Source organism: Abramis brama, assembly GCF_963993115.1.
Source record: "Abramis brama genome assembly, chromosome: 14".
NCBI classification, from domain to species: domain Eukaryota; kingdom Metazoa; phylum Chordata; class Actinopteri; order Cypriniformes; family Leuciscidae; genus Abramis; species Abramis brama.
Window position 1 is genome coordinate 38,689,332 of NC_139976.1, and position 23,393 is coordinate 38,712,724.

At 41.9% G+C, this 23,393-nt stretch overlaps 1 protein-coding gene across 5 annotated transcripts in view; it reads right to left on the bottom strand.

Moving 5' to 3' along the window:
- The window catches only part of myocd (myocardin), a 165,176-nt gene that overhangs the window by 19,497 nt on the left and 122,286 nt on the right, over positions 1–23,393 (bottom strand). For all 5 annotated transcript variants that reach the window (XM_084134623.1, XM_084134624.1, XM_084134622.1 and 2 more), the window contains 6 exons: positions 22,601–22,656; positions 20,108–20,183; positions 10,204–10,356; positions 5,694–5,821; positions 532–627; positions 172–431 (listed from right to left, as the gene is read on the bottom strand). In XM_084134623.1, the coding sequence (XP_083990749.1) occupies positions 172–431; positions 532–627; positions 5,694–5,821; positions 10,204–10,356; positions 20,108–20,183; positions 22,601–22,656 (769 nt within the window). The remainder of the gene's footprint in view (positions 1–171; positions 432–531; positions 628–5,693; positions 5,822–10,203; positions 10,357–20,107; positions 20,184–22,600; positions 22,657–23,393) is intronic.

Consider the following 23,393-nt stretch of genomic DNA (forward strand, 5'->3'; position numbering starts at 1 on the left):
TCTTTTGTAACACTATACATGTCTTTACTGCCACTTTTGATTCATTTCATGCAAAAAACAGAACTACAGAACATCCCTTTATAGGACACAATGATTCAAGTGTGTACATGATGTAGTTAATCCGGTGATATTTGTGCTTCTGACAGCTATCAGAATGATGTTTGGACTCACTTGTGCTGGTTGATCTGGTAACTGAAGCTGGTCTGCGAGTGTGTCTGCGAGTGTGTGTGTTTCTGCTGGCTGAGGATCTGCAGTTGTAGGAAGAGCTGCTGTTGTTGAAGCAGACGAGCGTACGCTGAGTCCATCTGAGCCGGAGGAGAACGCTCGGCCTTCTGGTCCGGTGGGATGTACTGGTGGTACTTCAGCTTCTTCACTTTAGGCTTGATGTCTTTGGGTTTCTTGTGGCGGTTCTTCTCAGACACTTTGGACTGCTTTGCACAGGAAAAGAACAGAGGATTTGAGGAACTTCATGCAATGAGCAGATATCAGATTTACAGTGAGTTTATTATTTGATGAGGACTTCAGTTTTACCTTGACCATGGCTTGAACTGGGATCGGTGTTGTTCCCTGGCCGTCGCTCATGTTCTCCTCTGGGGTTTGAGCGCTGCCGTCTTTGCTCTGAGGGCCCTTAATAATACATTATTATACCGTTAATTGTTATTAACCCTGTAAAGCCTGACATATTAAATAATAATACTAGTCATTAACTTCTATATCTAGTTATACATTTTAAACATACATGAAATAATCAAAACTTCACTAACAGGTTAAGTAAAATATAATATAATATATAGGCTGATATAGTGCATATATTTAGCGAATGAGTTCATTTCTCTAGCGAACTAACAAGTTGTGGAAACTGAATGACTTGCCTGAGGTAAATTATGTGACATTTTGTTTACAAGCCGTTTTATTGATGTCTTTCTTTCCGCCTTTGAAACACTGATTGAGCGATTACACGAGTTATGATTCGTTTCAGTAAGTTGTACTGTATCTTTCAACACTCCTTCAGATGTTCATTGTGTAACTGGTGTTTAAGAGGAAGAGATGATCGCGTTCACTCGCGCTCCGCCTATTATCAGTCACGCCACATTAAAGAGCACCAAAAAAAGTTTTCAGTTTTCAGTTGTAAACGGTGTTGTGTAAGAGAGATAATAACGAATATTTTGTACGACGAAAATGAATCAATTAAAAACTTAGTTAAACTGGACAGTGACTTCTAGCTCTTCTAGCTCTGCTGTACAGCCAAAGCAATCTTTGTTGCATTATTTTCCTGTTATCACTGTAAAGCTGCTTAGAAACAATCTGTAGCCTATTGTATAAAGCGCTACATAAATAAAGTTGACTTGACTTAAACTATCAAAGGACTGCATGAATTTTAGAGACTGTATCAAATATGAATCAGTAGTCTTAAAGGGTTAAACAAATATAAATAATGTCTTCTGTTAAACATTACTGCAAAGGTCAAACCTTGGAGTTTCCATAAGTTGGTATGCAGGTGACATTGTTTATAAGATTGATGTATATTTCCCAAGTACTTTGCATTTAATAAATGCCACACATGAGGTGATTATTATTAAACATGTACATAATTTACAGCTTTCACAGGCCACAACGCTAAAGTAAATATTCCACACACGCTTTTTTTTTTGTAGCAACAGGTCATGATGATGTGATGCCAGGCACATACAGCGGGTCGTTTATTATCACCAGAGAACGGGCAATCATTCTAACATTCACAAAACACTGCGTCAGAAACACACTGATCTCAGGCTCCGAGTCAAAGAGCTGTCAGACGGATCCTGAGCAGAACCTGCAGTTCCCTGAACCTCCACAGGGGGCCGAAGATCTCAACCACCTGAACTTCTACATTTAAAGGGGTGGTTGATTATGATTTGACTTTTCTAACTTTAGTTAGTGTGTAATGTTGCTGTTTGAGCATAAACAACATCTGCAAAGTTACAACACTCAAAGTTCAAAGCAAAGGGAGATATTTTCTTTTAAAGAAATCGCTTTTTAAGGACTACAACAAACGGCTGGTAGAGACTACACAACATTCCTCCCGGGTTAGTGACATCACCAACCCTAGAATTTACATAAACCCCGCCCCCGGGAACGTGATATATAGATTATCATAACATGCTAATCAATGACTAGAAGATAACTACTCATCAGCTACATAAATTCATCAACTAACCCAATGTCCTGTTGCTTCTACATGTTGTCACTTCTTGAGTCTCTCCATCATTGTCTGAATCCGGTTTGAACATAAAAGGCTAAAGGTTTTTGAAATTTTCAGTGCATGTCTGTGTGAGGTAAAAGGACACGAGCTCTTGAAGCTCCGCCCCCTGTGCCGGGAGCAGCAGCTCATTTGCTTTTAAAGGAACAGACACAAAACAGTGTGTTTTTGCGCACACTCAAAAAGTGACAATTTTAACATGCTATATAAAAATATCTGTGGGGTATTTTGAGCTGAAACTTCACACACACTCTGGGGACGTCACAGACTTATTTTACATCTTGTGAAAAGGGCATTATACCACCCCTTTAAAGGACCACTTGCACTGAGCTTCGTGACGCACTTCCGTTTTGAAATAGTACATGTCACTTATTTCTGGTTATGTATATTTAGTCATTGAGTTGACTAAACGGCACCTAAAATAAGTGTCCGCTAGAAGATTAAACAATTTGGACATTTTAATAGACAGGAGAAGGGATATTCTGAAGTTTACTGTGTACAGAATTTTCCAAATTCATCGGAACATGAAGTTTTAATCGCTGTTACCGGAAACTCCCGAGATGTAATAAGTAGAACGCGGAAGTAGTTGTGCAGGTAGTCCATTAATCAGACTCACGTGTTCAGTGCTGGTGTGTGTGTAAGTGACTCACGTGTTCAGTGCTGGTGTGTGTGTTAGTGACTCACGTGTTCAGTGCTGGTGTGTGTAAGTGACGTGTTCAGTGCTGGTGTGTGTAAGTGACTCACGTGTTCAGTGCTGTTGTGTGTGTTAGTGACTCACGTGTTCAGTGCTGGTGTGTGTAAGTGACTCACGTGTTCAGTGCTGGTGTGTGTAAGTGACTCACGTGTTCAGTGCTGGTGTGTGTGTTAGTGACTCACGTGTTCAGTGCTGGTGTGTGTAAGTGACGTGTTCAGTGCTGGTGTGTGTAAGTGACTCACGTGTTCAGTGCTGGTGTGTGTAAGTGACTCACGTGTTCAGTGCTGGTGTGTGTGTAAGTGACGTGTTCAGTGCTGGTGTGTGTGTTAGTGACTCACGTGTTCAGTGCTGGTGTGTGTAAGTGACTCACGTGTTCAGTGCTGGTGTGTGTAAGTGACTCACGTGTTCAGTGCTGGTGTGTGTGTAAGTGACTCACGTGTTCAGTGCTGGTGTGTGTAAGTGACTCACGTGTTCAGTGCTGGTGTGTGTAAGTTACTCACGTGTTCAGTGCTGGTGTGTGTAAGTTACTCACGTGTTCAGTGCTGGTGTGTGTAAGTGGCTCACGTGTTCAGTGCTGGTGTGTGTAAGAAACTCACGTGTTCAGTGCTGGTGTGTGTAAGTGACTCGCGTGTTCAGTGCTGGTGTGTGTAAGTGACTCACGTGTTCAGTGCTGGTGTGTGTGTAAGTGACTCACGTGTTCAGTGCTGGTGTGTGTAAGTTACTCACGTGTTCAGTGCTGGTGTGTGTAAGTGACTCACGTGTTCAGTGCTGGTGTGTGTGTAAGTGACTCACGTGTTCAGTGCTGGTGTGTGTGTTAGTGACTCACGTGTTCAGTGCTGGTGTGTGTAAGTGACGTGTTCAGTGCTGGTGTGTGTAAGTGACTCACGTGTTCAGTGCTGTTGTGTGTGTTAGTGACTCACGTGTTCAGTGCTGGTGTGTGTAAGTGACTCACGTGTTCAGCGCTGGTGTGTGTAAGTGACTCACGTGTTCAGTGCTGGTGTGTGTAAGTGACTCACGTGTTCAGTGCTGGTGTGTGTGTTAGTGACTCACGTGTTCAGTGCTGGTGTGTGTAAGTGACGTGTTCAGTGCTGGTGTGTGTAAGTGACTCACGTGTTCAGTGCTGGTGTGTGTAAGTGACTCACGTGTTCAGTGCTGGTGTGTGTGTAAGTGACGTGTTCAGTGCTGGTGTGTGTGTTAGTGACTCACGTGTTCAGTGCTGGTGTGTGTAAGTGACTCACGTGTTCAGTGCTGGTGTGTGTAAGTGACTCACGTGTTCAGTGCTGGTGTGTGTGTAAGTGACTCACGTGTTCAGTGCTGGTGTGTGTAAGTGACTCACGTGTTCAGTGCTGGTGTGTGTAAGTTACTCACGTGTTCAGTGCTGGTGTGTGTAAGTTACTCACGTGTTCAGTGCTGGTGTGTGTAAGTGGCTCACGTGTTCAGTGCTGGTGTGTGTAAGTTACTCACGTGTTCAGTGCTGGTGTGTGTAAGTGACTCGCGTGTTCAGTGCTGGTGTGTGTAAGTGACTCACGTGTTCAGTGCTGGTGTGTGTGTAAGTGACTCACGTGTTCAGTGCTGGTGTGTGTAAGTTACTCACGTGTTCAGTGCTGGTGTGTGTGTAAGTGACTCACGTGTTCAGTGCTGGTGTGTGTAAGTTACTCACGTGTTCAGTGCTGGTGTGTGTAAGTTACTCACGTGTTCAGTGCTGGTGTGTGTGTAAGTGACTCACGTGTTCAGTGCTGGTGTGTGTAAGTTACTCACGTGTTCAGTGCTGGTGTGTGTAAGTTACTCACGTGTTCAGTGCTGGTGTGTGTGTTAGTGACTCACGTGTTCAGTGCTGGTGTGTGTAAGTGACTCACATGTTCAGTGCTGGTGTGTGTAAGTTACTTGCGTGTTCAGTGCTGGTGTGTGTAAGTGACGTGTTCAGTGCTGGTGTGTGTGTTAGTGACTCACGTGTTCAGTGCTGGTGTGTGTAAGTGACTCACATGTTCAGTGCTGGTGTGTGTAAGTGACGTGTTCAGTGCTGGTGTGTGTGTAAGTGACGTGTTCAGTGATGGTGTGTGTGTAAGTGACGTGTTCAGTGCTGGTGTGTGTGTTAGTGACTCACGTGTTCAGTGCTGGTGTGTGTAAGTGACTCACGTGTTCAGTGCTGGTGTGTGTAAGTGACGTGTTCAGTGCTGGTGTGTGTAAGTGACGTGTTCAGTGCTGGTGTGTGTAAGTGACTCACGTGTTCAGTGCTGGTGTGTGTAAGTTACTCGCGTGTTCAGTGCTGGTGTGTGTAAGTGACGTGTTCAGTGCTGGTGTGTGTAAGTGACTCACGTGTTCAGTGCTGGTGTGTGTAAGTGACTCACGTGTTCAGTGCTGGTGTGTGTAAGTGACGTGTTCAGTGCTGGTGTGTGTAAGTGACGTGTTCAGTGCTGGTGTGTGTAAGTGACGTGTTCAGTGCTGGTGTGTGTAAGTGACTCACGTGTTCAGCGCTGGTGTGTGTAAGTGACTCACGTGTTCAGCGCTGGTGTGTGTAAGTGACTCACGTGTTCAGTGCTGGTGTGTGTAAGTGACTCACGTGTTCAGTGCTGTTGTGTGTGTAAGTGACTCACGTGTTCAGTGCTGGTGTGTGTAAGTGACTCACGTGTTCAGTGCTGGTGTGTGTGTAAGTGACTCACGTGTTCAGTGCTGTTGTGTGTGTAAGTGACTCACGTGTTCAGTGCTGGTGTGTGTAAGTGACTCACGTGTTCAGTGCTGGTGTGTGTGTAAGTGACTCACGTGTTCAGTGCTGGTGTGTGTTGGCGAGGTCTTGTTCTCTGAGAGCGACTCTGGAGAAAGACTCTCGCTGCTGCTCTCCTCCTCAAACACATACGAGTCCTCGGGCCTTGGGAGCTTCCCATGAGAACCTGAGAGAAGAGGGACAGTGAGATATGGGACTCACACACACACACATGAGGATAAACACACAGGTTCAGGAGACACTGAGGGATGAGAGGGACACACACACACACACGAGGATAACAGATCAATCCGAGAAGACTAACAGAGCAGAGATGAGACAGTGTGTGTGTGTGTTCGGTGTGTGTGTGTGTGTGTGTGATGCATACATCGGGGTTCAGCTGAGACGATGGACATCTAAACGCCTGCAGTGTTTGAGTACAAGGCTCTGAATCTGTGTAAATATTTGAGTAAAAGTCTGTTTGCGTCTGATGCGAGTGCTACTGTTGAACACTCTCACTTACTCACAGTCGTGCACAGGTGTGTGTGTGTGTGTGTGTGTGTGTGTGTGTGTGTGTGTGTGTGTGTACGTGTGTGAGAAATGGGTAGGTTTAGGGGTCGGGTTAGTGTGTGTGTGTGTGTGTGTGTGTGTGTGAGATGGGTAGGTTTAGGGGTCGGGTTAGTGTGTGTGTGTGTAATGGGTAGGTTTAGGGGTCGTGTTAGTGTGTGTGTGTGTGTGTGTGTGTGTGTGTAATGGGTAGGTTTAGGGGTCGGGTTAGTGTGTGTGTGTGTGTGTGTGAGAGATGGGTAGGTTTAGGGTTAGTGTGTGTGTGTGTGTGTGTGTGTGTGTGTGTAATGGGTAGGTTTAGGGGTCGGGTTAGTGTGTGTGTGTGTGTGTGTGTGTGTGTGTGTGTGATGGGTAGTGTTAGGGGTCAGGTTAGTGTAAGTGGACAGAATATACAATTTGTAAAGTATAAAATTCATTACGCCTATGGAATGTCCTCACAAGTATAGCAAAACAAACCTGTGTGTGTGTGTGTATGAAAAAAAACATTTTCATTACTTGCAATAAAATTAGCATTAACTGAAATAAAATAAAATATTCATAAAAAAGTTTTCTTTCTTTCATTTTGGTTTATCTTCTAAACGACTAAATAAACAATTAATAAAAACTCTATAGACATGTTTTAACAAAAAAAAATTAAAAATTAAAATTGGAAATATAAAAATAAAGCTTAATGCACAATATTAATGGAAAGTATAATAGTGTCTCAATGATACTAAAATAACACTGGTTCAAAAGTAAAGTTTTGGAACGTTATGAAAGCGTTGTGCATGTTTCTGTCAGCTGTGCTGATGAGTGTGAGAGATTATGATGCAGATTCCTCAGAATCCTCTGAACAAACACTTGATGTGGAGTGTGTGTTTACTATGCGCTCGGACCGTGTGTGTTCTCCCTCAGATCACATTTCAGACACACTGATGTAAACACTCGCATGTTCCCCGGAGCGGTGTGTAAACGCAGTGTATGAGGTCGAGGCCGACGGTTTATATGAACTCTGCTGGAAGAGGAGTGTGTTTTACTGAGACAAACAGCAGCTGTATTTAGATCCAGCCTTTCACTGGAGATCAAATGAGCGTTTCTCTGTTTCTCTGTTTGACTCGCTGTGATTTATGCGTCTCCATCCAAACCTCCAACAAAGGTGTTTCATCAGACGGAGACGCTGTACACACTTCAGATTAAAACCGCCTTTATACACAGTCAAACCAACATGTATTCAGAGACCTTCAACATTTCTCACATGATCACAGTTTATTCGCTATAGTTTAGAAAATGGTAATAAAATATGAGCAGAACTCAGTTGATATTTGACTGGTTTTGTCCGTCCTTCTGTTAGACTGTCTCACACATGAATTATGTTGAATATCTGTCAGCTGTTAAATTTAACTACACAATTAGATAATACCAGTTTAGCTCAACCAATCACCAAGCAATGCTTCATTGTGTTCAGTCTGTGTGTAAAAAGAGCATTAGCAATTAAAGAAAACACACTTCAGCAAAACATGATCAGCTCAAAGTGTCCGAATCATTTTTGGTCCCAAATTTGTATAGATTTTACTGGTAGTCACTGTATGAAGAATATTTGGGTATAATATGTCACATTTACTTTATTTTCTCCTCACTTACATAAATGAACTATATTGTCCTGCACACACTAGTAAAAAAATATCAAAAATGATATCTGGTGTGTGAATAATGTCTGGTTTGACTGTAGCTGAAGATTGCATACAGTGCTATAGAACGTTACTAAAAGTAACTGACACGACTGGATCTTCCAACAGGACAGTGATCCAAAAACAAACATCAAAATCAAAACAAAAATGTGTCACTGAGCACAAAACCAAGCATCTGCAATGGCCATCCCAGTCCCTGACCTGAACCCTATAGAAAAGGAGTGGGCTGAACTGAAGAGAAGAAGCACCAACATGGATCTGGGAATCTGAAGGATCTGGAGAGATTCTGTCTAGAGGAATGCTCTCTAATCTCCAAACTCATCAGGCATTATAGGAGAAGACTCAGAGCTGTTATCTTGGCAAAAGGAGGTTGCAAAAAGTATTTAATAAAGGGTGCAAATAATTATTCCCAACACATTTTGGAGAAAAACATTTATTTCATAATGTGATTTCCCCCCCACTTTCAATTCTTTTACTTCAATGAAAGGTTACATTTTTGCATTTTTTTAAAATAAAATATCAAAAGGATAAACAATGCAGATGTATTTTTTACAGCCATCTTTGATCATATTTACCAAGGGGGCAAATAATTCTGACCAGCACTGTATGTGTGTCGTAATCTGCTTTTGTCAGAGAACTTTGAATAAAGTCTCTGTTCAAATGTGCATTAAAATGTGCCGTTAGTGCAGATGCTCTGATTCACTGATGCATCCATGGCTGTGTTTCCATCCAAAGTTGAGAATTTAACTTGGAATACTGCATAAAGCATGTTCAAGAGAACAAAACCGCCACAAAATATCAGTAATAAACTGTAAGTTTCTGGTTGTTTTCCCTCCATCATAAACGAGTGTGTCTCAGAGCGTCAGACGAAACACAGTAAACGCTGTCGTGTTCTCTAGCGTTCGGATGCTGGTGTTCGGGAACACACTCGTGTGAGACGCTTCTGGAGGGAATAACACTAAATCATTCTGACCACACAGTCCGGCGTTTCAGAAACACCAAACTAGCATTAGAGATGCTGCGACGCCATTGGTCCACTGGTATATCCAATCACAGCTGACGCTGATGGTTAAGTTACACATCAGGGGATTTATTCAGTAAACGTGTTTCCATCATAGTTTATGTGCATGTCTTCTAATCGGATAAACAATTATCAGCCTCAATTGAGTGCATGTTTTTATCTGCATTTTTAGAATTTATGCACATTTTGGCATTTCAATCCAGTATTTTTTTATGTGAGATCCAAAAAAATGTGGATGGAAACACAGCTGGTGGGGAAAGAGTTAAAAATGTTGAGGTCAACGAAGTGACATCATTTGGACACTTTCTACACTGACTGAAAGACAATAATAATTATTATTAGTATTATTATTATATATATTTATTCTCATATTCTCTTCTCTTGTCCTCTATGACTATAAATAAAGTAATAATGGCATTGCACAGGCGTTTTCTTCACACACACTGAGAGGATCTGAGATCAGCTGCTCGCTGGGCCTCGTCACAATATCACACGCCGTCCAACATCAACAAGTGAAGGAAATAACTCTCACACACCAGTGAGTGTGACGTGTGTGTGCCCAGCAGAGAACCTGATTGAAAGCAGTCCCTGCACTGCTGCTGGCAGCTCACATGCTCAGATATCAGATCAGTTACACACACACACACACACACACACACACACACACACACACACACACACACACACACACACACACACACACACTCACACACACACACAATTATACTTCTCATTAATACTGTGAATTAATCTTTATTTTTATATTTCCAGTAAACAAAGTTTTTGTTGTTAAAACATTTACAAATTGTTTTATGTTAAGTTTTAGTTCGTTTAGAACATGAAACTACATGTTGGTAACTTGGTAACACTAGCTAAAATAAAATAAGTTTATGAATTTTTTTATTTTATTACAGTTAACGTTTATTTTATTTCAAGTAATGAAAATGTTTTATTTTATTTTATTTTATTTTATTTTATTTTATTTTATTTTATTTTTTATTTTATTTTATTTTATTTTATTTTTTTATTTTTTTATTTTATTTTTTTATTTTATTTTATTTTATTGGTTTTGGTTTTGGTTAACTAGAATAACCCAGCTCCACGTTAAAGAGAGAATTTCTGTGCTGATGTTTTGAGAACATTATTAAACACCAAATAACTTTGAACGAATGCTCTATTAATGTTGCCGGAAGAACGTTAGACCATAACTTTGCCAGAACATTCCCTGTCAGCTGAGAAGAGGCTTTGGCTTTCAGGAGTTACTGGAGCATCTTATAACTCTATTTGAAAACGATCTAATAACTCTAATGATACCTGTGATGGCGGCTTGTTTAAGTGTGGAATGGACCGGGATGATGTTCTTCTCCACCAGCTCCAGTGGACCGGGTCTGAGAGAGATCTTCTCGTTCAGCTCATCAGCAAACCTGGCTCTCTTCAGTGTGTTCTGGGAGTCTTCACCCACTGGATCTGTGTAATAAACACACACATGAAACACAAGCTCTTCACTCAAACACACACACGATCCACAAGCTCTTCACTCAAACACACACACGATCCACAAGCTCTTCACTCAAACACACAAACACATGAAACACAAGCTCTTCACTCAAACACACACACGATCCACAAGCTCTTCACTCAAACACACACACACATGAAACACAAGCTCTTCACTCAAACACACACACGATCCACAAGCTCTTCACTCAAACACACAAACACATGAAACACAAGCTCTTCACTCAAACACACACACGATCCACAAGCTCTTCACTCAAACACACACACGATCCACAAGCTCTTCACTCAAACACACACACACACAATCCACAAGCTCTTCACTCAAACACACACATGAGACACAAGCTCTACACTGAAACACACACATGAAACACAAGCTCTACACTGAAACACACACATGAAACACAAGCTCTTCTCTCAAACACACACACAATCCACAAGCTCTTCTCTCAAACACACACACGATCCACAAGCTCTTCACTCAAACACACATGAGACACAAGCTCTTCACTGAAACACACACACGATACACAAGCTCTTCACTCAAACACACACACGATCCACAAGCTCTTCACTCAAACACACACACGATCCACAAGCTCTTCACTCAAACACACACACACACACAATCCACAAGCTCTTCACTCAAACACACACACGATCCACAAGCTCTTCACTCAAACACACACACACACACGATCCACAAGCTCTTCACTCAAACACACATGAAACACAAGCTATTCTCTCAAACACACACATGAAACACAAGCTCTTCACTCAAACACACACACACACGATCCACAAGCTCTTCACTCAAACACACACACACGATCCACAAGCTCTTCACTCAAACACACACACACGATCCACAAGCTCTTCACTCAAACACACACATGAGACACAAGCTCTTCACTCAAACACACACACGATACACAAGCTCTTCACTCAAACACACACACATGAAACACAAGCTCTTCACTCAAACACACACATGAGACACAAGCTCTTCACTCAAACACACACACGATACACAAGCTCTTCACTCAAACACACACACATGAGACACAAGCTCTTCACTCAAACACACACACGATCCACAAGCTCTTCACTCAAACACACACACATGAAACACAAGCTCTTCACTCAAACACACACATGAGACACAAGCTCTTCACTCAAACACACACACATGAAACACAAGCTCTTCACTCAAACACACACACGATACACAAGCTCTTCACTCAAACACACACACATGAAACACAAGCTCTTCACTCAAACACACACACGATACACAAGCTCTTCACTCAAACACACACATGAAACACAAGCTCTTCACTCAAACACACACACACGATCCACAAGCTCTTCACTCAAACACACACACAATCCACAAGCTCTTCACTCAAACACACACACACGATCCACAAGCTCTTCACTCAAACACACACACAATCCACAAGCTCTTCACTCAAACACACACACACGATCCACAAGCTCTTCACTCAAACACACACACACGATCCACAAGCTCTTCTCTCAAACACACACACGATCCACAAGCTCTTCACTCAAACACACACACACGATCCACAAGCTCTTCACTCAAACACACACACAATCCACAAGCTCTTCACTCAAACACACACACACGATCCACAAGCTCTTCACTCAAACACACACACACGATCCACAAGCTCTTCACTCAAACACACACACACGATCCACAAGCTCTTCACTCAAACACACACATGAAACACAAGCTCTTCTCTTAAACACACACACGATCCACAAGCTCTTCTCTCAAACACACACACACGATCCACAAGCTCTTCACTCAAACACACACACACGATCCACAAGCTCTTCACTCAAACACACACACAATCCACAAGCTCTTCACTCAAACACACACACACGATCCACAAGCTCTTCACTCAAACACACACACAATCCACAAGCTCTTCACTCAAACACACACACACGATCCACAAGCTCTTCACTCAAACACACACACACGATCCACAAGCTCTTCACTCAAACACACACATGAGACACAAGCTCTACACTGAAACACACACATGAAACACAAGCTCTTCACTCAAACACACACACGATCCACAAGCTCTTCACTCAAACACACACATGAAACACAAGCTCTTCACTCAAACACACACATGAAACACAAGCTCTTCACTCAAACACACACATGAAACACAAGCTCTTCACTCAAACACACACACGATCCACAAGCTCTTCACTCAAACACACACATGAAACACAAGCTCTACACTGAAACACACACATGAAACACAAGCTCTTCACTCAAACACACACACAATCCACAAGCTCTTCACTCAAACACACACACGATCCACAAGCTCTACACTGAAACACACACATGAAACACAAGCTCTACACTGAAACACACACATGAAACACAAGCTCTTCTCTCAAACACACACATGAAGCACAAGCTCTTCACTCAAACACACACACACGATCCACAAGCTCTTCACTCAAACACACACATGAGACACAAGCTCTACACTGAAACACACACATGAAACACAAGCTCTTCACTCAAACACACACATGAAACACAAGCTCTACACTGAAACACACACATGAAACACAAGCTCTTCTCTCAAACACACACATGAAGCACAAGCTCTTCACTCAAACACACACACACGATACACAAGCTCTTCACTCAAACACACACATGAAACACAAGCTCTACACTGAAACACACACATGAAACACAAGCTCTTCTCTCAAACACACACATGAAGCACAAGCTCTTCACTCAAACACACACACACGATACACAAGCTCTTCACTCAAACACACACATGAAACACAAGCTCTACACTCAAACACACACACAATCCACAAGCTCTACACTGAAACACACACATGAAACAAGCTCTTCACTCAAACACACACATGAAACACAAGCTCTTCACTCAAACACACACACACGATACACAAGCTCTTCACTCAAACACACACATGAAACACAAGCTCTTCACTCAAACACACACACGATCCACAAGCTCTTCACTCAAACACACACACATGAAACAAGCTCTTCACTCAAACACACACACACGATACACAAGCTCTTCACTCAAACACACACATGAAACACAAGCTCTACACTGAAACACACACATGAAACACAAGCTCTTCACTCAAACACACACACAATCCACAAGCTCTTCACTCAAACACACACACGATCCACAAGCTCTTCACTCAAACACACACACACATGAAACACAAGCTCTTCACTCAAACACACACATGATACACAAGCTCTTCTCTCAAACACACACATGAAGCACAAGCTCTTCACTCAAACACACACACACGATCCACAAGCTCTTCACTCAAACACACACATGAGACACAAGCTCTACACTGAAACACACACATGAAACACAAGCTCTTCACTCAAACACACACATGAAACACAAGCTCTACACTGAAACACACACATGAAACACAAGCTCTTCTCTCAAACACACACATGAAGCACAAGCTCTTCACTCAAACACACACACACGATACACAAGCTCTTCACTCAAACACACACATGAAACACAAGCTCTACACTGAAACACACACATGAAACACAAGCTCTTCTCTCAAACACACACATGAAGCACAAGCTCTTCACTCAAACACACACACACGATACACAAGCTCTTCACTCAAACACACACATGAAACACAAGCTCTACACTCAAACACACACACAATCCACAAGCTCTACACTGAAACACACACATGAAACAAGCTCTTCACTCAAACACACACATGAAACACAAGCTCTTCACTCAAACACACACACACGATACACAAGCTCTTCACTCAAACACACACATGAAACACAAGCTCTTCACTCAAACACACACACGATCCACAAGCTCTTCACTCAAACACACACACATGAAACAAGCTCTTCACTCAAACACACACACACGATACACAAGCTCTTCACTCAAACACACACATGAAACACAAGCTCTACACTGAAACACACACATGAAACACAAGCTCTTCACTCAAACACACACACAATCCACAAGCTCTTCACTCAAACACACACATGAGACACAAGCTCTACACTGAAACACACACATGAAACACAAGCTCTACACTGAAACACACACATGAAACACAAGCTCTTCACTCAAACACACACATGAAGCACAAGCTCTACACTCAAACACACACACACGATACACAAGCTCTTCACTCAAACACACACATGAAACACAAGCTCTTCACTCAAACACATGAAACACAAGCTCTTCACTCAAACACACACACACGATACACAAGCTCTTCACTCAAACACACACATGAAACACAAGCTCTTCACTCAAACACACACACAATCCACAAACTCTACGCTGAAACACACACATGAAACACAAGCTCTTCACTCAAACACACACACACGATACACAAGCTCTTCAATCAAACACACACATGAAACACAAGCTCTTCACTCAAACACACACACGATCCACAAGCTGTTCACTCAAACACACACACAATCCACAAGCTCTACACTGAAACACACACATGAAACACAAGCTCTACACTCAAACACACACACACACGATACACAAGCTCTTCACTCAAACACACACATGAAACACAAGCTCTTCACTCAAACACACACATGAAACACAAGCTCTTCACTCAAACACACACATGAAACACAAGCTCTACACTCAAACACACACACACGATCCACAAGCTCTTCACTCAAACACACACACACGATACACAAGCTCTTCACTCAAACACACACACACACACGATACACAAGCTCTTCACTCAAACACACACATGAAACACAAGCTCTTCACTCAAACACACACATGATACACAAGCTCTTCACTCAAACACACACACACACACGATACACAAGCTCTTCACTCAAACACACACATGAAACACAAGCTCTACACTGAAACACACACACGATCCACAAGCTCTTCACTCAAACACACATGAAACACAAGCTCTTCACTCAAACACACACACACGATCCACAAGCTCTTCACTCAAACACACATGAAACACAAGCTATTCTCTCAAACACACACATGAAACACAAGCTCTTCACTCAAACACACACACACACGATCCACAAGCTCTTCACTCAAACACACACACACACGATCCACAAGCTCTTCACTCAAACAAACACACACACACACATGAAACACAAGCTCTACACTGAAACACACACACACGATACACAAGCTCTTCACTCAAACAAACACATGAAACACAAGCTCTTCACTCAAACACACACACACGATCCACAAGCTCTTCACTCAAACACACATGAAACACAAGCTATTCTCTCAAACACACACATGAAACACAAGCTCTTCACTCAAACACACACACACACGATCCACAAGCTCTTCACTCAAACACACACACACACGATCCACAAGCTCTTCACTCAAACACACACATGAAACACAAGCTCTACACTCAAAAACACACATGAAACACAAGCTCTACACTGAAACACACACACGATCCACAAGCTCTTCACTCAAACACACACATGATCCACAAGCTCTTCACTCAAACAAACACATGAAACACAAGCTCTTCACTCAAACACACACACACGATACACAAGCTCTTCACTCAAACACACACATGAAACACAAGCTCTTCACTCAAACACACACACAATCCACAAACTCTACGCTGAAACACACACATGAAACACAAGCTCTTCACTCAAACACACACACGATCCACAAGCTGTTCACTCAAACACACACACAATCCACAAGCTCTACACTGAAACACACACATGAAACACAAGCTCTACACTCAAACACACACACACACGATACACAAGCTCTTCACTCAAACACACACATGAAACACAAGCTCTTCACTCAAACACACACATGAAACACAAGCTCTTCACTCAAACACACACATGAAACACAAGCTCTACACTCAAACACACACACACGATCCACAAGCTCTTCACTCAAACACACACACACGATACACAAGCTCTTCACTCAAACACACACACACACACGATACACAAGCTCTTCACTCAAACACACACATGAAACACAAGCTCTTCACTCAAACACACACATGATACACAAGCTCTTCACTCAAACACACACACACACACGATACACAAGCTCTTCACTCAAACACACACATGAAACACAAGCTCTACACTGAAACACACACACGATCCACAAGCTCTTCACTCAAACACACATGAAACACAAGCTCTTCACTCAAACACACACACACGATCCACAAGCTCTTCACTCAAACACACATGAAACACAAGCTATTCTCTCAAACACACACATGAAACACAAGCTCTTCACTCAAACACACACACACACGATCCACAAGCTCTTCACTCAAACACACACACACACGATCCACAAGCTCTTCACTCAAACAAACACACACACACACATGAAACACAAGCTCTACACTGAAACACACACACGATACACAAGCTCTTCACTCAAACAAACACATGAAACACAAGCTCTTCACTCAAACACACACACACGATCCACAAGCTCTTCACTCAAACACACATGAAACACAAGCTATTCTCTCAAACACACACATGAAACACAAGCTCTTCACTCAAACACACACACACACGATCCACAAGCTCTTCACTCAAACACACACACACACGATCCACAAGCTCTTCACTCAAACACACACATGAAACACAAGCTCTACACTCAAAAACACACATGAAACACAAGCTCTACACTGAAACACACACACGATCCACAAGCTCTTCACTCAAACACACACATGATCCACAAGCTCTTCACTCAAACAAACACATGAAACACAAGCTCTTCACTCAAACACACACACACGATACACAAGCTCTTCACTCAAACACACACATGAAACACAAGCTCTTCACTCAAACACACACACAATCCACAAACTCTACGCTGAAACACACACATGAAACACAAGCTCTTCACTCAAACACACACACACGATACACAAGCTCTTCACTCAAACACACACACGATCCACAAGCTGTTCACTCAAACACACACACAATCCACAAGCTCTACACTGAAACACACACATGAAACACAAGCTCTACACTCAAACACACACACACACACGATACACAAGCTCTTCACTCAAACACACACATGAAACACAAGCTCTTCACTCAAACACACACATGAAACACAAGCTCTACACTCAAACACACACACACGATCCACAAGCTCTTCACTCAAACACACACACACACACGATACACAAGCTCTTCACTCAAACACACACATGATACACAAGCTCTTCACTCAAACACACACACGATACACAAGCTCTTCACTCAAACACACACATGAAACACAAGCTCTACACTGAAACACACACACGATCCACAAGCTCTTCACTCAAACACACACATGATCCACAAGCTCTTCACTCAAACAAACACATGAAACACAAGCTCTTCACTCAAACACACACATGAAACACAAGCTCTACACTGAAACACACACACGATCCACAAGCTCTTCACTCAAACAAACACATGAAACACAAGCTCTTCACTCAAACACACACATGAAACACAAGCTCTACACTGAATCACACACACGATCCACAAGCTCTTCACTCAAACACACACATGAAACACAAGCTCTTCACTCAAACACACACATGAAACACAAGCTCTTCACTCAAACACACACATGAAACACAAGCTCTTCACTCAAACAAACACATGAAACACAAGCTCTTCACTCAAACACACACACACGATCCACAAGCTCTTCACTCAAACACACAAAAAACACAAGCTATTCTCTCAAACACACACATGAAACACAAGCTCTTCACTCAAACACACACACACACAATCCACAAGCTCTTCACTCAAACACACACATGAAACACAAGCTCTACACTCAAAAACACACATGAAACACAAGCTCTTCACTCAAACACACACACACGATCCACAAGCTCTTCACTCAAACACACACATGATCCACAAGCTCTTCACTCAAACAAACACATGAAACACAAGCTCTTCACTCAAACACACACACACGATCCACAAGCTCTTCACTCAAACACACATGAAACACAAGCTATTCTCTCAAACACACACATGAAACACAAGCTCTTCACTCAAACACACACACACACGATCCACAAGCTCTTCACTCAAACACACACACACGATCCACAAGCTCTTCACTCAAACACACATGAAACACAAGCTATTCTCTCAAACACACACATGAAACACAAGCTCTTCACTCAAACACACACACACACGATCCACAAGCTCTTCACTCAAACACACACACACGATCCACAAGCTCTTCACTCAAACACACACATGAGACACAAGCTCTACACTCAAAAACATACATGAAACACAAGCTCTTCACTCAAACACACACACGATCCACAAGCTCTTCACTCAAACACACACACACGATCCACAAGCTCTTCACTCAAACACACACATGAAACACAAGCTCTCCACTCAAACACACACACAATCCACAAGCTCTTCACTCAAACACACACATGAAACACAAGCTCTTCTCTCAAACACACACACGATCCACAAGCTCTTCACTCAAACACACACATGAAGCACAAGCTCTTCACTCAAACACACACATGAAACACAAGCTCTTCACTCAAACACACACACGATCCACAAGCTCTTCACTCAAACACACACATGAAACACAAGCTCTTCACTCAAACACACACATGAAACACAAGCTCTTCTCTCAAACACACACATGAAGCACAAGCTCTTCACTCAAACACATGAAACACAAGCTCTTCACTCAAACACACACACACGATACACAAGCTCTTCACTCAAACACACACATGAAACACAAGCTCTTCACTCAAACACACACATGATACACAAGCTCTTCACTCAAACACACACATGATACACAAGCTCTTCACTCAAACACACACATGAAACACAAGCTCTTCTCTCAAACACACACGAAGCACAAGCTCTTCACTCAAACACATGAAACACAAGCTCTTCACTCAAACACACACATGAGACACAAGCTCTACACTGAAACACACACACATGAAACACAAGCTCTACACTGAAACACACACATGAAACACAAGCTCTTCACTCAAACACACACATGAAACACAAGCTCTACACTGAAACACACACATGAAACACAAGCTCTTCTCTCAAACACACACATGAAGCACAAGCTCTTCACTCAAACACATGAAACACAAACTCTTCACTCAAACACACACATGAAACACAAGCTCTTCACTCAAACACACACATGAAACACAAGCTCTTCACTCAAACACACACATGAAACACAAGCTCTACACTGAAACACACACACGATCCACAAGCTCTTCACTCAAACACACACTATGCAGAACCAGAGTCACTCCGGAATAAACCGGGATCGAGACGCTCGTCAAACTCGTAATTTCAATCTTGTATTTTTACTTACATTCATGCATTTAGTGACTTACAAAAGATGAAGAAAAAGAGCCAAAAATATTCATAATACACACAGCCAGGTTCATTAGACACCTATTAATCATTCTATGCATATATTTTATGATTAAAAGCCTTTACCTTGTAGAATATGCATGTTGACGAGCTCGGATTTCTCTGGTCTGCTTCTGATTTTGTGTTTTAAGTAATCTCCAGTCTGCAACATCACATATTATAAAACATTAAATATAACGAGTAGGATTTTTACACACTTTCACAAAACATCTGCTTATATCAGAATTAAATTTTATTCATAATTGAATTTTGCAGCAGTGACACAGTTATTGAACTGATTAATGACACTCTTTTTAGAGGTGCTTTATACAGTAGCGTTCAAAAGTTTAGGGCCGATAAGAGGATTTATTGTTTTTAATCATCATATTAGAATGATTTCTGAAGGATCATGTGACACTGAAGACTGGAGTAATGATGCTGAAAATTCAGCTTTGATCACAGGAATAAATTACACTTTACTATATATTCACATAGAGAACAGCTGATTTACATTCTAATAATATTTCACTGAATTTTTGATCAAATAAATGCAGTTTTGATGAGCAGAAGAGACTTTCAGAAACATTAAAAATCTTACCGACCCCAAACCTTTGAACGATATAGTGTGTGTGTGAAATGCTATTTGTTTCATAACTGATGAATTTTTCCTGTTGGTCACTGCAAAGCTGCTTTGAAACACTTTTTTTGTATAAAGCGCTGTAGAAATAAACCCGACTAGACCAAGACATTGGGCCCTATTTTAACGATCTGAAACGCAAGTATCAAGCGCGAAACGCAAGTAACTTTGTGGGCGGATCTCGGGCGCTGTTGCTATTATACCGGCGGGATAAATGACTCTAAAATGTGTTGGTCTGAAGTAGCTTCATTACTCATAGGTGTGGTTTGGGGCGTAACGTGAAATAAACCAATCAGAGCCTCATCTCACATTCCCTTTAAGAGCAGGCGCGCTTGTTCCATGGCGGATTGCTATTATAACGGCGGATTTGCCAGACGCACGCCAGGAGCGGTTCACAGCCGAGGAGACCGACGTTCTCGTCAGGGCCGTAAAACACAGAGAAGTGACACTGGGGATGGAGAAACACACCCAAATTAGCTTCGGTTAAACAGGCGTATGATAATTTGGGTAAATGTGTAAGCTAGATTTATGCCTATTTTTTCACATCTTCATGGACACAACAATGATTTCCCTCGTGTGTTAATATTTTTCCTTGAAATAATGTATGGTTTTCTAAAAATGAAAACTGCTGCGTCTGTGTAGATGAGATAAGCAAAGTGTATGTGCGTTGTGCACACGCTACATTATGGCCAAGCATGTGCCCTTAAAATAGCATCTGAATAACATGCTCAACGCGCCGCTGACTTTAGACGAGGTTTCTCCTGGTCAGTGGCGGAATTGTTTTCTGAAACTGCAAAATAGCACCAGGGAACGTTTGCGCCGGATCACGCCTCCTCTTTTCGCTGAACCGCCCCCGGGAGCGCAAGTTCATTCCCTAATTTACCGACGTGCGTCAGTGGAGGGAAAAGTCTGCTGTGCGTCGGGTGCAAAATAGGAATGACACATGCGTCGCTGTACAAAGTCAATTGCGCTGGGTGCGAGATAGGGCCCAGTATATTAAAGCTGCAGTCCGTAGTTTTTCCTCTTTGTCGCCATCTCTGTTCGAAATCTGCAATTGCAGTTATTCGCGGAATGATCAACTTTATGCGGGTTGTGCCTCGGCACGGCACAGCGCGGATGAATCCAGTGTTTTGAGGAGAATGTGCGGCTGTCAGTCGCCGCCGGTGTGGATCCTGGCATTCGCAATCACAGATTCTGCTTTTGGAAGTATGACCAACATAAGAATTTTCACCGGAAAATGTTCTGAACAAGTAACATCCACTTTTGTTCTGACCAACTAAGGGAAATTTAAGGCTGATTAAATCTAACGATCGCTTATCATATCACGTCAAACCGTGCAAATTATACTCTGTTCTCAAATTGTTAATGTTAACAACATCAGCATTGCGTGACATTTAATGCCCTTCCGATATTTATCCTTGTTTTCGCATGGGCCGGTTGCCGTCTCTGTTTTTCTGTAGCCACTCCCAAGTCCGACATCTTTTGCATTTTACAACGGGTGAATCTCCAGTGATTGTCGTTTGAACCTTTCTGAATCCGCCATCAAGTTTAATTATATCAAGTGCTGTGAGAAAAGGCTATAAATCTCCACCTCCAGCATCCTCACACTCATCGCCGACTAGCCGAGACTCTTCTTTATGTGGACAGATGTGACGGAATGACGCAAAGATTTCCCGCTGAAATCCACCAGTACCACTGGAGTTAAACACATTACTGTTACTGTTTTGAATCGAGCTACGGCAAGCAGAGAGTTTTGAACACTGGCTGATTATGTACTTGCTAAAAAATTATTTTGGATAATTTTTAACCCAAAAAAAGGGGTTACGGACTGCAGTTTTAACTAGCTCTGATGTCAGAAAATGCTGCAGTTTATAATCATTCCTCGACCTGAATGTTTGTAAAGGATTCTGGGAGATATTGAGATATTCCTGCTTCTAACTAACCTTGGATCGCTCCAGACTTTTCCTCTGTTCGTGGAACGAAGCCGGACTCTTCAGGGCTGGAAACAAATGAGAAAGAACCGAGTGAGTGTGAGAGACTTTTATCTGTAGAGCCGTTCATGAACACACTGCCAAATCAAAGCTAGTCTGAAACCTCAGCGCGATTATAGCTAACGTTCTGGCAAAGTCATGAACAAACGTTAGTGAAACGTCCGTTCAAAGTTATCTGGTCTTTAATAAGGTTCTTAAAACGTAAACCAAAAACATTATTTATACATCATTCATGGAACATTTTAGCTGAAACGTTTTAGTTGGACGTTTGTCTAACGTTTTTTAAATGTTTCAGAGAACATTCTAAAGTAACGTTCCCATAATGTTTGAAGAATGATACAATGTAACGTTCACATAACAAAGAAAAAACTTCTTTTTTTTAAACATTTAAAACACTTTGGTTTTCATAACTTAATGGGAACGTTAGCAAAACATTCTTAGGAAATATTTATTAAGTGTTTGGATCTCAGGAGGATTTATTTGCAGAAGATCATAGAATCCAGATCAAAAACAAGCAGATTAACCGATCATCACAGTCGTCAACAGGCAGACAGGTGTAAAGGAACTGAACGACACAAGAACAGAGCAACAATTACAAAATAAAAGCCCAGGAAAAGCAACACAGGACACTTATTTCTTAAAACAAGCTTTGAAATCCATCACACTCATTCTCCTATATATGATGATCTGAGTGTAACTTAGAATTAGAGAATGTTTATTCAAGCAATATATTTTAATTCTGTAT